The following is an 18,531-nucleotide window of genomic DNA, read 5'->3' as shown; positions in this document are numbered from 1 at the left end:
GACAAGGGGATGATTAAAAGTTGACCTTATATAAGACAGGACAAAATGACCATGTTGTGTTTGAATTACCTCCCTTACACTGCTTTTAAATTATGTTTTGTATTTTGTACAACAACAGCGTTGTTTTTCACTATTATTGCTTCTAATTCCTAAACGGTTTTAGCCATAACCCCCAAAGCCAATTCTTACCATCCCTTTGCCCTTTGTGGTATGGAAACTTGTGATATAATATCAGAGAGATGCATATACCATTCCACAAGTTATTGTCTGGAAACTCGAAAAATCGTTATTTGGGACCCTCGTTGGCCCCTAATTCCTACACTCAAAGCCAAGAGAACCCAAAATCAATCCCAATTTACCTTTTGTGGTCATGAAACTGGTATTTAAATTTCATAGATTGCTATTCACTTATACTAAAGTTGTTGTTTCAGAAACGTAGCGGTCCTATAAAAACTGCTATGTAAATCCAATAACACATCCATTACCTTTCTTTAACCAATATTTCAATTAAGAAATAACAACAGGTATTTTTACATACTATAATTTATCATCAAAGCACTACAATGTTAACAATACATAAATAAATATACATGCAGTAACTCTTGTTTTATTCATTTAACATTTGACATAGTGTTGCATTGGTTTAATAAAACCTTTCCCAATAAACATTGAATAAAATACAAAATAATGTCTGTCTAGCAACAAATACAATGATCATGTAATAGTGACATCTTTTTAAAAAAAGAAATGGTACAATTTATTGAAATGAATTGTTTTGTTTTATCTGTTGTGTCAAGCTAAATAATCAGACATACTAGAACTTGTTCCCCAAACCATGTGACTGATCCTCCAAGAAAACAGTCTACTTGAGCTGATCTTTAAAATCAGATACCTCACATCAATGGTTTCTTAAGTGAGGTGTTTAAATGAGAAAATTAATTAATTAGAGTTTTCCATATGATTTAAACAGAGTTTACAATACATAATAAAATATCACAGTTATAAAATAAACAATATGTACATCTTCTTAAAAATGAAAAGAAAAATTGCAATTGGGATAACCATATGGTGATGGACGGACTTACTTGTTATTTCATTATATATATACAAATGCACTTCAAATGTTCAAAGAAACTAGCACAAAATGAAGTAGGAAATAAAATGTATGTATGTTCCTTACTACAAAAACATATTTTTTTTTATAGTAACTTTAAAGGGTGTAAGTTAATTTTAAGCGACTGAGATTCAAAATTCAAGCATGACTTCAATTTCTTAATATGAAATAATACTGTGTAAACTTTTACTGTAATTGACTATGGTAATTTAAATGTGTAAAAGATTAATTTATGAGCCTTGAGTAGTGGATTTAAGATATATTTAAAGGGAAAACCTAAAAATTGAAGTTAAGGAAATCATATACTTGAGATTTGCCATATCATAATGCTCTATGTAATAACAAAATGTTTCTTCGTCAAACTATTCAATTAATGGTCCTACAATGCTAGAAGTGTGTATTTCTCTGCCAAAAATGTCTTCTATAAATATCACATTTTCATCACCGTTTCTTTCCAACCTGTGCTCTCATTTGTTTAAGTTCAGTTTCATGATAATGTGACACTGCTGAAGCTTCTGCCAGCTGAAAACAAAATAAACAGATGTTAGAATCTTCCCATTAAAGGATCATTTAGATATCAAAAACAACCAGATGCTTCGCAGGGCGTAGCTTTATACGACCGCAGAGGTTGAACCCTGAAAGGTTGGGGCAAGTATGGACACAACATTCAAGCTGGATTCAGCTCTAAATTTGGATTGTGATTAAATAGTTGACACAGCATAGGTTTCTGACACAGAATGAATGTTCTAATGAACTTAAAATTTTTGTTTTCTCTTAGAGCAATTCACTATGCTGTTCAATATTAATCATCTCAAAAAAATGTTTGAAGAAATTTTCTTTTTATTTATGAAATTTCAAATGAGAAAAATTGAGCCCAATTTTTTAATCACATCCCCCTTTCCCTTATTCCAAAACTAATCTCAATTAAAATATTCTAATGGAGTTTGCAACAATAACTACTCATTTAAATACATCATAAAATATTAAGATGTAAAAAAATGCTTGTTATCACTGAATGGTAAAGATTATTTAAATTTATCAGTTGGTAGTAAAAAGTGAATATACATTGTATATTGTATATAACAAAGATTTAAGTTGATTCTGGACAAAGAAAGATAACTCCAATTAAAAAAAAATCTTGCAATAAGATATTTCTTGCTTACTATTTTGGACAAAGAAAGATAACTCTAATTAAAAAAAAAATTGCTATTTCACAATATTGTGAAATTAGATATTTCTTGCCATTGCACAATACTGTGCAATTGAAAAGACTTGCTATTCCACAATACTTAATATAATAATTTTAGATCCTGATTTGGACCAACTTGAAAACTGGGCCCATAATCAAAAATCTAAGTACATGTTTAGATTCAGCATATCAAAGAGGCCCAAGAATTTAATTTTTGTTAAAATCAAACTTAGTTTAATTTTGGACTCTTTGGACCTAAATGTAGGCCAATTTGAAAACGGGACCAAAAATGAAGAATCTACATACACAGTTAGATTTGGCATATCAAAGAACCCCATTTATTCAATTTTTGATGAAATCAAAAAAGTTTAATTTTGGACCCCGATTTGGGCCAACTTGAAAACTGGGCCAATAATAAAAAATCTAAGTTCATTTTTAGATTCAGCATATCAAAGAACCCCAAGGATTCAATTTTTGTTAAAATCAAACTAAGTTTAATTTTGGACCCTTTGGACCTTAATGTAGACCAATTTGAAAACGGGACCAAAAGTTAAGAATCTACATACACCAGTTAGATTCGGCATATCAAAGAACCCCAATTATTCAATTTTGATGAAATCAAACAAAGTTTAATTTTGGACCCTTTGGGCCCCTTTTTCCTAAACTGTTGAACCAAAACTCCCAAAATCAATACCAACTTTCCTTTTATGGTCATTAACCTTGTGTTTAAATTTCATAGATTTCTATTTACTTATACTAACGTTATGGTGCGAAAACCAAGAAAAATGCTTATTTGGGTCCCTTTTTGGACCCTAATTCCTAAACTGTTGGGACCTAAACTCCCAAACTCAATACCAATCTTCCTTTTGTGGTCATAAACATTATGTTTAAATTTCATTGATTTCTATTTACTTAAACTAAAGTTATTGTGCGAAAACCCAGAATAATGCTTATTTGGGCCCTTTTTTGGCCCCTAATTCCGAAACTGTTGAAACCAAAACTCCCTAAATCAATCCCAACCTTTCTTTTGTGGTCACCAACCTTGTGTCAAAATTTCATAGATTTCTATTAACTTAAACTAAAGTTATAGTGCGAAAACCAAGAAAATGCTTATTTGGGCCCTTTTTGGCCCCTAATTCCTAAAATGTTGAGACCAAAACTCCCAAAATCAATACCAACCTTTCTTTTATGGTCATAAACCTTGTGTTAAAATTTCATAGATTTCTATTCACTTTTACTAAAGTTAGAGTGCGAAAACTAAAAGTATTCGGACGACGACGACGACGACGATGACGCCAACGTGATAGCAATATACGACGAAATTTTTTTCAAAATTTGCGGTCGTATAAAAATCAATTTATGTATTTATTCACTTACAAAGGTTGAACGCAGCTCTTTGTAATATTCCATTGTACAGTTTATTGACTTACAGAGATGACTATGAGGTTGAACATTTCTTATGTTGCTGCCTTTTGATCATCTGCATTAAGATTATAAACCATGGTCAAACTACCCATCAAATGCGGTCCCAAGTTTTTTGCTTGAGTGACCTATTACGTGACCTTATCACTTCAATGTGATTTTCAATTAGATTAGATTAAAGAAACGTACCAAAAAAAATCTGTTGATAAACTTTGATGGATGAAATTTAAAGATTGATAGATCCCTCTTCATTTGGTTTATTAGTTATTTGCTCTGTGAATTATACAGAGATGGATCCAGCCATTTTTAAAAGGGGTGGGTTCAAAACTTTTATTTTACCAATTCAAATGCATTGTTCATCAAAATAAGGAGGAGTTCCAATGCTGGACCCCCCCCCTTTTTCCCCTGTAGATCCACAATCATTCTTCATTTCTTATCAAAAATATGATGTTGAATAATAGCCAATGAGACAAATATCTACCAGAGTCAAAATGATGAGCAACTTGTTGCAATAACTTTGACTTACCATATCCAACAATATATCAATTTTCAGTTTGAGTAGGTTGTTTTCTTCTGATACTTGTTGATTTTCTTTTCTTAGTTTCATGACTTCTTTATGACTGGCCCCACCACCACCTCCAGTTTCTAAAATAAATCAACAGAATATATAAATATATAAACAATTTTCTAGTATTCAGAAACAAAAATGAAAGACTGTGAACACATGATTTATTTGATAGACACTATTGAGCTTTGAATTAGCTTTGAATAACTGTTAGATTGATACTAAGTCTTGGTTACTGATAACTGCTTTAGACAGCTTTAGTGCTTATTACAGATCTGATGTGTCAAGCCCTTTGAAACAAATTTTTACAGTTTGTTTAATGTTGTGCTGTTACACAGGTCAGGACCACTACCTGATATGGAAATGCATAAATTAGCATACTTATGTTCTCGCACATGTAATTGTTTATTTACATGTGACGCAATTTATTTTTACCTAGGTTTTTGACCAATCCACTAAATGAGTCACAATGCATGATGGACTTCTACGTGTTTACAATCAACCAAGAACACGTGTTATTTACTGCAATACAACACATTTTTTCGTGCAAAGCGGGATTCACAATTTCGCTTAGTTTTTCATTTTGTGCATCCTTATTTATAGTTCGTGATATAAAGTTTTACTTCCATGCTCAGATTAACGAAGAGTTGTTTCTATGCTAAGAAAAAAGGATTTGAATTACCCGATATATAGCCATTAACATGTTTGATGATGGCACCGAGATTTCATGTATTTGTCAACCAGACAGCAACGAAACAAAAGACAAAAAACATAATAACACACGAGACAAACTAACTGGTGTAAAATAAGCCGTCGATAACAGCCGGTGCTGATATTCACGAGTACAGCAATTTTCGTATAGATAATATAAGGCAAATGTGTGATCCTTGAATTTTGTGTTCGTAAAAAAGGCGAAGAAATATTAAAATACATGGCAGTGTTAACAAAAACTATAAGGATTATTTCTGTCACATTTCAGACTTCCAAACTGTTCCCTTTGTTTTGAAGGTAGTGAAGTCAGCAATGTAGTTTCAGTTTGTTTGTTTTTTAACAGGCTCTGACTTTTGCCAAACTGAATAAATCATTACAGCTGATTTCTTATACCTGCAAAGTAAAACTTTGGTTGGCTTGCTTGCTTTGTTTGTATAGTTGTTTATAAAAGCTTTGAAAAATAAGATTGACATCTTTAAACAATTTATATGTAGGCATAGTTTAACTTGTATATTTTATATTTTGTACAATATACAAACAAAGCAAGCAAGCTAACCAAAGTTTTGCTCTACATGCATTAGGAAATAAGCTGTAATGATGTTATCCAAACATGTATGTATGTGCAACAAGATGGAAAATTTGGTATGTTTTGTGAAAATTGCAGCGTTGGATCTATAATAAAAAAAGAAGATGTGGTATGAATGCCAATGAGACAGCTGTCCACAAGAGACCAAAATGACACAGAAATTAACATTTATAGATCACCGTACGGCCTTCAACAATGAGCAAAGCATATACCGCATAGTCAGCTATAAAAGGCCCCAATACGACAATGTAAAACATTTCAAACGAGAAAACTCACGGCCTTAATTATATTAAAACAAAATGAACGAAAAATAAATATGTAACTCATAAACAAACGGCAACCACTGAAATACAGGCTCCTATACAATAAATTTTTTTTATTGGATAGATTTCTTCTACTTTTATATATTTAATTGGGCCGGGGTTTTTATTTTTATTGTTTTACACAAGACATTTTGGGGTCATTTAAAGCTTACTTTTTGGCATTGAACCTATGACTGCTTACTTTACTGAATTATGTCTTTGTTGAAAAAATGTCTCATTTGGCACTCATACCTCACCTTCTTATTTCTATATACAAAGCAAGTTTTAGAAAAAAAATCATAGGTAATATGGCACCCACTATGATCCAGGGACTTTTAATATTGGAGATATTTTACATATGTCAACAGGACAGTAGCCGAACGATAAAAAATCTCTGAGGTATATTTTGTGATAAAATTAGCAACAAACGGAGATTATCGATGGATGATATGTATACTGTACCCGCTCCATGAGGGCGGGGTTCCGGGGGGATTGATCCCCTTTTTTTAAACGATCAGTGCATTTGGATGGGAACTTGTAGCACGAAGCCTCTCCCCTTTTGTCCAGGGTTAGGACCCCCTTTTTAAATGGCTGGACTCGCCCCTGCCACTTTCATAACACTTATTTTTAGCATACTGAATATTATGATGTTCTTACTTTTTGTTCAGGTCCTGTTCTTACTTTTTGTTCAGGTCCAGATAAAATTTTTACACATTCAGTAAAGAAAGAAGTGTTTCAATGAAAGTTTTCATGTTTTTCTAGGCAGAAATTATTTTGGAATGACATTATACCGGTTTAAAAGAGCTCATATGATTTTCTTACTGGACAGTGGTCACTTCATTGGATATTTCACTGTTTCATGTCGTGAAATTAATGCTGGTTTAATTCATAACAATGCACAAAACCGGTTCAACTACTTTTGCAAGGCGAAAAAGATAGTCGAATCGTGAAGCCAGTATACAATATTTTTTTATCTGAGCATGCAAATTGAAGATTAAGTTATATATTTTACAGTAAATATATTTGCAGAATAAAAACATTGGTAATGAGAGTCCCAGACAATATATTAGTTGACGGTTTTCCCACTAATTCCACGTGTTTTAAGTAGTAGTTTACTCGTTGTAGCACACAATGCATTGTAGTTCATTGAGTCGATTGGTCAGTTTTTCAAGGCCGTATTGGCCTTGTGTTTTGGAAATTACTATGCAAATATATTCTGACGTCAGAAAATCTAGAGTTCTCGACCTGTTACACCATTATCCAAGATATGGGGATACTTTAGTGAGGGTGGTAAAGCGTTATTTTCTTGCAACATGTTTTGCCATTTTTATTTCATGTGCAGCCGTGAAAATAGTGAGGGTGGTAAAGCGTAATTTTCGTGCAACGTGTTTTGCCATTTTTATTTCATGTGCAGCCGTGAAAATAGTGAGGGTGGTAAAGCGTAATTTTCGTGCAACGTGTTTTGCCATTTTTATTTCATGTGCAGCCGTGAAAATAGTGAGGGTGGTAAAGCGTAATTTTCGTGCAACGTGTTTTGCAATTTTTAATTCATGTGCAGCCGTAAAAAAGATTCATTCATTGTGAAATAGCAATTTTATTTCACATTCTTCTTTGAAGATACCCCCCCCTTTTGACGCCCCTCTTTAGTGCTTACAAATATGTTTAACCATGCCACATTTTTATGTGACTGTACCAAGCTTGTAATCTAGTAATTTTTGGCGATTAGTAATTTTTGGTGATTCTTTTCACATTTATCTTTTTCATTTAGCATAAATCAAGTAGTTAGATCTAACTTTTAAACTGCTTCTAATATTGTATGGTATTTGCTCATTGTTTAAGATCATACAGTGACATGTAGTTGTTTACATACTCATCCTTTAATCTCTGGTGTACCATTCAATACACCTTATTTGTATACAGCAGTGTACATTTTCCACTGCTGACTTAATAACAAATTACCTTGAATCCACATTCCATTTTCAAAATTAACCTCATTGCCCCCTAGTCTTAATTTCACAGGTCCAATATTTGGTCCAAACTCTTCTCTGGCCTGGTCTGCATCTAAGTTGATGTTAGATAAAGACTGTGCTCTCCTTGGAGGAGTCTTCTTTGGAGAAAACTTGTTACCAAACAAGTTAAGAGGCATTTTCTATAAAAGTATAATTAAAACTTTAATGTTTTGTCTTAGTCTAAAACTGACATTTCATATTTATTACCTCATACAAATTAACAAATACATTGCAAATAATCCAAAATGAAACATTGCAACAAACATTAAGTAATGATCAAAATGTTCATTTGATAAAATCAAAATATGAAATGTATGTTTTCTGGGTAGTTTTTTTTCAAATAATTTATTCTACTTGTATCATATCTCACCCTTTGAAAGTTTTATACACATGCATTGTGTTAAGTCTTATTTATTGTGTTCAAAATAATTACATTCCAACATAATGTCATTGCTGATTGCTTGGGAAAATACCCAGAAAAAAATATTACATTGAAGAATAAAGTACATTGTACATGTATCATATATTTTTGGTTTAAATATAATTTGATTTAAACAATTAAAATCTATAAATTGAATAAGAAGTACTATAACACTGTAGAGTGCAGTTGAGTATCAGGTCCTTTCACACCCTACATGTTTGCACCTCACACGTTTCCCCCCTTCTTTTTTTTAATTTGAATTCCAGATGAATTAATAAAAAAAATTATATGTATAAAAAAAAATATATTTTCCTGAATAAAAATAGAGGAATTATGGTATGATTTTTTATTATTATTTTTTTATCAATTTGATGATTAATTAAATGTTCATTTAAATATGTATGATTACTGTTAATTTGTATTTATACACAGCTACTGCATGATTTTAGCTAGGTACATGTATGAGTAAAATATTGAAGAATTTTTAAATGAAAAATACATAAGAAAAGATGAGAGCCGTGGTGTAGTGGCTAGTGCATCAGACTACTAACACAAAGTTTCCTGGTTTGATTCCCATTGGGGATGAAAATTTCAGGAACTCAATTTTCGGCTCTCCCTTGACACCATTTGCGAGTATGGTCTTAAGGAAATGATGATAGTCAGTCGGAAGGGGACAATACATATGTAAATGGCTGACCCATGTTAAGAGAGAGCCATATCTCTTGCACGTTAAAGACACCATTGTAGATTTCTAAAAAGTGTAGGCTAATGCTGCTACAAGGAAGCACTCGCACCCGCAGAGTGAAAGGGGATTAATATAAGTTGCAAAACTTGTTTCCCAATCCACTATAAATAAATATGTTTAAACTAAACAAAAGAAAAGACATCCAAAACAGAATTATGTCAGAATCTCACTTTATTTAGAAAATATTTTTTTAAATATAGCAATACACCAAACAAAACATGATTTAGATTTATTCAACACAAAAAAAAAACGTGTCATATCTCACTTTATCCAGAAACAACGATTTTTTTTCCATAGCAATTCACTAACCAAAACATGATTAAGATTTATTCAACACAAAAGAAATGTCAGAATCTCTCTTTACTTTGTAACAATGAAAAAAGAAATATTTATAGCAATACATTGACCAAAACTTGATTACCAAATTATTAGACACAAAACCAGTAAATGTGCAAACCTGTAGGGTGGGAAGGTGAAAGGGGGTGAACATGAATAGGCATGAAGGTGTTTTGGGGCAAACAGACCCAGAAACAGTGTAGCCTCAGCATACATGTACATTGTACATGTGTATAATAATGACATGGAGCAAAGACTACTGATTTTATTGAGCAATGTATACAACACCATGCATTAATGGAAGAACTTTTAAAGAAAAAAAATTAAAGTTATGTCTAAACTAAACAGGGATCTCCTGTTTCCATTATACACCTGAAAGTAGAGTCAACAAGACAACTACAATACTGGTACAAATGTATATTAAAAATGTACCAGTATTGCTGTTTTTTTCATTGTTTTTTCAATACTGGTACAAATGTACAAAATTTTTATACCAGTGTTGTGTTCACCAACTACAGGAGATCCCTAAACAGCTAAACCATCATTATAATTCAATTCAATTCAAAAGTCAAAGTTTTATTTCCATATAAACTTTACAGTTTTGACATATAACAAAAACAAATAAAGACAACAACTAAGTAACTCAACAAGCTCAGGTAAATGTTAAAGGGTCCCCTGTTCTCAATTCCATTGACATTTTTGTAAAAAAGAATCCTAGTTTATTCACTTGTGTTGGTGTTGATATATATAACTTTGTCATTGTCAGTGAGATTAGCAAATGGATTATTTTCTCTGTTAATGCAATTAAAATATGTTAATCTAATATATTTGAATTGTGAGAACGATTTATTAAGAAATGTTTCTCATCACCTAGTACTTTGCATTAATGCAAAAATCTCTTCCTGAGGAATTTTAAAATGCCTTCCTTTTTCAATTAGTAATGAATGGTCAATAATTCTAAGTTTTGTAGTTTGAGTTAGAGAGGTAAGGTTTGATCAATAGATCTGTAGATTGGATCAAGTCCTTTATAAAAAAATAATTTACTATTATCATCAATAGATCTCAACTTATCCATCAACAGGTTGTTGTAGTATGAGTTTATTTGGGATTTTATTATACAAAAATCCACAGAATAAAAAAATATTACATACACATTATTAGTCCAAATAATTATGACGTCTTGAAAGGCTATAGCTATAGCCTTTAGCCTTTCAAGACGTCATAATTATTTGGACTAAAACATTATATGACAACATGATAAAGTGACTATTTAAATAATAAAAATATTCTTCTCTCCACGAAATAGATAGCACAACTTTTTGTGTGCTATCAATTTTTGTCAAAACAAAGATCCCATTTGGCATATTTGATCTCAAACAATTTGGGAGCTGCAGCGTGTTTGAATGAACATGTATACATATATATCCCCCCCTTTTTTTTAAATAAGAAATTCATATTGAATTTGTGCTGATTTGCATTGATCACTTTCGCTGTTTTTGAATCATTATTTGCAAATAAATATTATACATTACCGAAATTCACTATCGTCGTTCCCTGTAGATACAAATACCACAGTTTTACATGAAAACAAAATCTCTGACACTGGTTAGGACATGTTTGGAATTTTGTAATGGTTTATCTCCCTTGTTTAATTATCCGGAAGTGGATTTGTTCATTGTTGACATTTTGAACACAGGAGGTTGAAATCCTATCAATGAGGGTCTATAAATATGTCAACTCGACTATCACAGTAGAGCTTCTCTCAATTCGCTTCTCTCTACGAGAGAAGCTCTACTGTGATAGTCGAGTTGACATATTTATAGACCCTCATTGATAGGATTTCAACCTCCTGTGTTTTGAAGTCGCTTACTGAAAAGTATTCTTGTTGATTACAGGTAACTATTCTTCATTTCTAATTTAAATAAAAGTTAAGTTTAAGATTCAAAGGAGACAACCTGTCTTTAAAATCGTTTACCCCCGTATAAGTACAAGTTTTTAATTTCAGGTAAAGACTAAAGTTTACAACCCCCCTTTTATTTATTAGCTACATTTTGACTTTTGATCGAGAAATTAAAGAAATAAAGTATGATTTTATTTGGTTCAATCCTGAATGAAAGTCAATAAGGAAAATAATAATATGCTTTTAGCAGTCAGGTTAATTTGATTCAATAATTCTTGTCAAAATAAGCTAAGAACCATCGCTGATCATGATGATTTATTCACTTGCAAGTGGCTATTTCAATCTCATTTAATGTTTCACTTAGGCTGCAGCAAATAAGATAGGATTGTTTAGCTATTTAAAGGAAAATGATGTAAACTCTGAAGTTGAATCAATGCAGGAACATATATAGTATACTGACACTAATCATGCGCGTAGCTACGTTTACGTCAAAATGCCCGGGCGTACACTTGAATTTTCAAAATAAAACAAATAATCGACATAGAATAAGAAAAAAGGGTCATTTAATATATTTGTTCGAATTTTTGTAAAAGTCTGAATCTACTATATTTTACGTACTTTTCTTATATTTAAAGCAATTCACTATCTGTTAAGATTCGATATGCCGTCTGTATTTTTGTTGAGCCTGCGATTTATATCCCAAAAGCGAGACAAAGCGGGGTCAATATTTAGGTTCCGAATGTGGATAAAGTCTATTTTTAAAATGACTCTCCTTGAAATTTTACGAAAGTTGGACAGAAACTGTTTATGATCAAAAGAGTATATTCAGAGCAATATAATAATGCAATTATATCTTTAATTTTCCCGCATTTTAAGGACAAAATGTTTTTCTTTCTGCAATTAATAAGTGGTCGCAGTTTGGGCCTACATTTTGTTATTTCTCAATTATATTAACTACTTGTCGAGCATTCATCGAATTTTATGAAATTGCCGAAGAAGCTTTTTCTATGACTAATGTCTAAAGCTAAAATTTTGAAAGCATTTGTTTGCGTTAATTTTTCTGTTCTTTTCTGATAGACAGATAGCCGGACTCTTCTTTACGCAATTAATTGTTTTACATGCTCAATTTATAAACCTTCATAGGTTGTCGTGAAATATTCCAGATCAAGAGAAAATAATAAAAGAAAATTTTTGATTTTTTTAAAATCCCTTTAAAGGAATGATAAATTGATTCACTTTTTAAGGGAAGAAATCCTAGGTGTTCCAATTTTTTTTTATATTGCATATTTTAGAAATATTTTTGTTTGTGTTCATTAAAAGGTGCTACTGCCGATTGTAATCTCTCTCACGGTACCCTTTAAACTTATTCAAAAGTAATATTGGTGAGGACGTTTTCTCTAAAACCAATTTCCATTAGGCTAGCTTCCAGTTTAACACGATATATAAGTTAACACATTACAAAATTTAACCAAAACAAATAAACCATTTAGATTCAAAAGTATGTTGCTATCAATGATTTTTTACTGACAGGAATCATTACGGTATCTCATTATCGATAGCTTTCGGGGGCTTCGTCCCTTTCGAACCCACTTCCAGCAGGTGCTTTAATATTGAGCGCTTGGCACATCTCATATTCCTCGCCAAGGTTCAGGCGTACACGTAAAAATGACCCAGCTACGCCACTGCTAATTTATAATATAACCAATTTTATTGTGTATACAAATCCTTGTTGGGTCATAGCGAGGATTTGTATAGTTATAGCCTAACTATCCTTACAAATCCTTGGTCATAGTAACTGAATTGAACCATATGGAAATTGACATGTGTAAAATACATACAAGTTTGCTATTATCTTTTAATAATTTTAACTCTTATTTAAACTATATAATGAGTGATGCTAGTGTATCCAATTTGTAATCTGTTACTTCAAATTCATCATTATTGTATTCATTTCAACAAAGAAAAGTACAAAAAATGTATAGAATGCAAAAAGGGGAATAAAAAAGTGGTGCCACTGGCATTCCCAGTAACTGCAAACTTCACATACATTTATACCTTAAAGCACTTCACATCAAATAAATCACATTTATCACTTGTATTCATAATTGGTAATTCTATGACAAAATATATCTTTTTTAAGATAAAACATGTGTTTGTTGAATGTTAGTAATAATGTGGTTACTTTATTGAGCTATCTCAACAGTTTACTCCACATTTCCTTGTCTTCTTGGATGGATTGGTCCAATGCTTTTATACATATGTATACTATAGTACATTGAACATTATTGTTTTATGTTTTCATTGGACTAAATTTCACACAGTTAGTGCATTTTCTGTTTAATATTGAAATGGTATGCACAATAAGCCTTTTTAACAATCTAAAAAGATATTATCAAACCTTAATATTTTACTACATTTGTAGGATCATATTATGACCGATATGTAAAATGGCGGATCCAGCGGGGGTTGTGGGTCCGGAAGGTTGGAACTCCCCCTTTTTTTTGGTCGATCAATGCATTTGAATGGGGACATATAGTTGGACCCCCCCTTTTGTCCTGGGTGGTGACCCCCTTTTTAAAATGGCTGGATCCGCCCCTGAACCTTCTCGTTTGAGTGACTTTTTAACACCTTCTGCACATGTTAAAGAATATAGAACTATGTAATCATTCAACTCTCGATGACATTTTACTTTTGTGTTGTTGGGTTGCAAAACTTGCTATCTCAACAGTTTACTCCACATTTCCTTGTCTTCTTGGCTGGGTTGGTCCAAGGCTTTTATACATATTTATAGTACATTGTACATGCATGGTGATGTGTGGATTGGATGATCATGGACCGAGTGGGGGGAGAGTGTGTACCTAATTTGTGTTATCAAAACAACCCCCACTGCAGTTTTCTACCCAGATACTTTAAAGATTCACAGGAAGTTTGCACATATTTTGAAGTTCTGCATCTGCTATTATGGAATTGTGTGAGGAATTTTTTTTCCTTATTTTTCAAGACATGGGAACTTAGTCATTTTTCAGCCAAATTTATAAATATATTATATATATACGAATACTTTATTTCGCATAAAAATACAATTACATAGTTAGAGAGAACATACATAAATAAACTAGATTCAAGATTTTATTGTAAAGCAACGCTCAGACACATAAATGTGTAACGTGAGGTACATATATACAATGGTAAACATGATTTATAATACAAAGGTTACATTATATATATATATATATATAATTAGAAAAAAACTAAATTAAAAATAATAAAATTAAAAAAAAAAAAAAAAAAACAACAATAAAAAAAAAGTAAGACAAATTAATATACATATCACAATAAGTTATTCAGCTTTTTGATAAAGGATGCCACCTATCTATATAAATTAACATTACAGTAAGATAACATTACAGATAATTTCTGTTTACTTGAAGGCTTCGTATAATAACTAGGGATATGTTGTTCTCTAAAAATAACCAGTTGAGGAGACTTGCATATAAAAAGATAGTGAAATTCGTCTCCTACACTTTCTTTACATATGTGACATTTTCGGTCCTCCGCCGGAATATTGTGCCAACGCCCAGTTTCAATGGGAATTTTTATTTTAGACATTCTTAATTTTGTCATCCAGATTCTTGCATTTTTCGGTATTTTTATTAGATAATTTTCAAAATCAAAACAGTTTTTATAACTAGAATAAAATACACCTGAGTCCTCGGGAAGATAATTGGACATCTTGATGCCATTTTTGTATATATTGGTTTTGTAAAACCTGTTTTATCAGATGTTTGTAGTCAGCACTATCTTGATTGACAAACACATATCCTAGTCCTGTATCATTAAATATTGATTCTATAAAGTTCAGCCATTTGAATGATTCACCGCTATTTTGCATTAAACTTAATAATAATCTATACATATTACTACTTAATTTGTCACCATGCATTATCCTTCTCCAAAATGATGTAATTCTTATTTTGACTTTTATTTCTAATGGAAATCTGCCTAATTCTCCATACCATATAGTTAGGCGTTGAAGATCTTACTCTTAGAATACGTTTACAAAAATTTAAGTGAATTTGTTCTAAAATTTTCAGGTTTTCATATCCCCAAATCTCACAGCCATATAAAAGAATAGGCTCTACCATGGCATCAAACATTTTAAGCTGTAAATCTAATGGGATGGCTTGAATTCTAATACTTTTGTACAAGCTGTATAATGCTTTTTGAGCTTGATTAACTTCAAGTTTCCATAAATCACAGTAGTTCTGAAAAATATTTAGTGCATTTTGCATACTTTCTGTTGAATCCGCCAGAATGACGGTATCATCAGCGTACAGTATGGCAAACAGTTTCATAATTGAATTTAACTAATTTTTACATTTTTCTTTTAACTATTTCAAGGGGACATCCACCTTAATCAATAAAGAATTTTTCTTATAAGTCATTTAAAAAAATAGAAAAGAGAAAGGGAGATAGATTTTCCCCCTGTCTTACACCAGTTAGACAGGGAAAATATTCTGACTGTTGGTTGTTGTATTTTACACATGATTTAATATTGTTTTACATATTAAAAGTAACAGTAAATATTTTCCCTTTTATACCACTGTTCTGTAGTTTTTTCCACAGACCACTTCTCAATACAGTGTCGAATGCCTTTCGAAAATTAACAAACGTTCAAAATAGTTTTTTTCCAAAAGATTGATAGAGTGATATTAAGGCATGCAATACGAATAAATTATCGTTTGTAGAGTGACCTTTTCGAAATCCAGCTTGGTTGTATGAAATTAAGGAAATTTCATTTGCAAAAAAGGTTAACCTAGAATTAATTATTGATGTAAAAGACTTTTCCTAAACAGCTTATTAATGTTATTGCTCTGAAGTTATCAGGATCCATGGTATCCCCTTTGTTTTTAAAAACTGGTCGTATTATACCAGTAGTCCAGTGCTCTGGGATTATTCCGGTTTCTAAAACAATGTTAAATATTTTACAGTAAATATGTACCAATGCTGGAGTTGAATGTTTTATATACTCCTTTAAAATATTAACTAATCCTGGTGATTTGTTATTCTTTAAATTTTTTATTGCATCAGTTATTTCAGCTTCCGTAATCTCATCGTTCAAAATTGAATCATACAAAGCATCATCACAAATAGAGTTAAAATCAATATCAATAGCATCATCAGCTGCATCAATATTGATTCAATTTTTTTAAATATTCGTAAACTGTGTCAATAGGAATTGGAGGGTTCTGTTTAGTTTGATCGGAATATTTTTTAAGAGTCCTCCAAAAGGCTTTTGTGTCAGATTTCGAGTGTGATCTAAGCTCAGAGGCACATTTTTCTTGATACTTACCAAAATTTTGATTTAGTGTTTTCTTATAATCTAAGTGCTTAAAAGTTGTTTGATATCTGCAGATTTTTTATGCTTATATGTATTTTTAACCCGATGAAATGCATTTCTTTTTTCTCTGCACTCTTTATTAAACCAAGGTTTTGTATTTAATTTAAGTGACCTTTTAGACCTATTATTTTTTTTATCACTAAAAACGTCAGTGGCGCTATTTACTAAGAATTTACATAGGTTATCTATAAAACTATTTATCTGATCGACATTAACCTGTGTGTTTTCATTCATTTTATTCAACATGATGTTAAGTTCATTCAATGAGTTATTGGGATCATCATTTATTTCTTGAATAAATTCATTTGTTTTATCTGACCTCCAACGTACATGTTGGTCTACCTTTTGATTAAAAGTTAAGTTTTTCTGATGATTATCGTTATCTATTTTCATTGTAAAATGGACTCTTTTATGAACATCAGAAAACATTGGGTTAAAATCAATTATTTCAAAATCTGTAGTTCTTTTAAAACTATTAGGTGAAAGTAACTATAAGGTATAAAAGAGGTTACAAGTTTTGAATACTCAACACCTTCCACAGTTTTCTACCCAGATCTTTTAATCTTCACAGATTGCACATATCTTGGAGTTGTGTACCTCTATGAAATTGTAAGGGGGGATACTTTCTCATTTGTCTAGACTTGGGAAGTAGGTTCCAAATTACTCAATAATTGAAACTACATAATGTAAACATTCTACATTGGTGATAAGTCACAAACATTCAGACTAGCTATTTAAGACTTTGACCTATTTTCACACTAGTGCCAAGGAAATAAAATTGTTTATAAAAATTGCTTTTTAAGTGCATGTGCTTCCTGGCACTTCAATTATTGTCATTTTTTTATGAAATGTTTAACAGAACTAAAAAAGATTGGAGTTATTGCCCTTGAACAAAATAAGTATATGTTGTGGCAAGGGTCCTTGTTGAAACTATTCTGTTTGAAATAATTTGTAATAGAATAATTTCACTTGTGCTGATTACTTATCAACAATGCTGAAATTTAGCATCATGCATGTCACCATGTCCATGTAGCTGGTCTGTTTCAGGGAGAAGTGAGACCATGCCATTTAACTAATGATTCAATGACTGTGGAAATTGAAATTTTTCAAATGTAATTTTTCTTTTTAATATGAAAATAAGAAGAGTTGGTATGATTGACAAAACGACAACCATCTAGGTAATAATACCAGAATAGCATTAATAATATCTAAACAAAGATTTACAATTTCAATCAGAAATAATTTTGAATTCTGGAAAATTGATAAGAAATGATAATTCAGTACAAAGTTTATGGACTAACTAAGCCCCTTAGCCAAGAATGCATGGCTATGCTCTTTTAGAATTTCAAATTGTATAATGTGCAAATCATCAACTAAAAATAGAACATATTATGAATCAAACGAAAAACTACTTACAAAAAAATTCATTCTTTCAATTGATATTTCACCAACAGATGTACTAACACGAATAACACTGTCTAATCTACACTCTGATAAAGTCTAAAGTGACATGAAAGAAACTAGTTGGTTACTTAGTATTTACAATGTACATACACTGAATAGTTTTGATTACTGTTCCATTTCATTTTTGATTGGAAATCAGGAAAATGACATGAATTTTTAATGGACTGATTAATTATGACAAATTAATTAGACTAATTTGTTGAAAAGGTAATGAAATTAATGTGCTTTTATCATTTTTATTATAATTAAATGTGACTTTTTGTAACAAAATTGAATATATAAAAATGAAAGATTGAAATAAAAGATTTCTTCATCATGTATTGTACATGTATACAACTTTGTAGACAACATTAGTATGTGACAATT

General features: G+C 31.2%; 2 protein-coding genes across 5 annotated transcripts in view; one reads left to right on the top strand and one right to left on the bottom strand.

Moving 5' to 3' along the window:
• Positions 1-577: 577 nt before the first annotated feature.
• On the bottom strand, positions 578-18,241 carry LOC134725550 (protein chibby homolog 1-like). Of its 2 annotated transcripts, none has more exons than XM_063589463.1 (4): positions 18,118-18,241; positions 7,849-8,038; positions 4,252-4,370; positions 578-1,636 (listed from the first exon to the last, which is right to left on the bottom strand). In XM_063589463.1, the coding sequence occupies exons 1-4, from the start codon at positions 18,127-18,129 to the stop codon at positions 1,556-1,558; spliced, it is 402 nt and encodes a 133-aa protein (XP_063445533.1). In that variant the 5' UTR covers positions 18,130-18,241; the 3' UTR covers positions 578-1,555. The 2 variants fall into 2 exon arrangements, with proteins under 2 accessions (XP_063445533.1, XP_063445534.1); XM_063589464.1 differs by lacking the exon at positions 18,118-18,241 and adding an exon at positions 10,933-11,049 and having other exon boundaries at positions 583-1,636.
• LOC134725546 (transmembrane channel-like protein 7) overlaps positions 11,033-18,531 on the top strand; it is a 33,650-nt gene continuing 26,151 nt past the window's right edge. For all 3 annotated transcript variants that reach the window (XM_063589458.1, XM_063589455.1, XM_063589459.1), the window contains exons 1-2: positions 11,033-11,091; positions 11,262-11,295. The gene's annotated coding sequence lies outside the window, so the exon portion shown is untranslated. The remainder of the gene's footprint in view (positions 11,092-11,261; positions 11,296-18,531) is intronic.

The sequence above is a fragment of the Mytilus trossulus genome, chromosome 7 (assembly GCF_036588685.1).
Source record: "Mytilus trossulus isolate FHL-02 chromosome 7, PNRI_Mtr1.1.1.hap1, whole genome shotgun sequence".
Classification (NCBI taxonomy): Eukaryota; Metazoa; Mollusca; class Bivalvia; order Mytilida; family Mytilidae; genus Mytilus; species Mytilus trossulus.
Note: the sequence above shows the minus strand (reverse complement) of the source record. Positions and strands in the feature narration are given on the sequence as shown.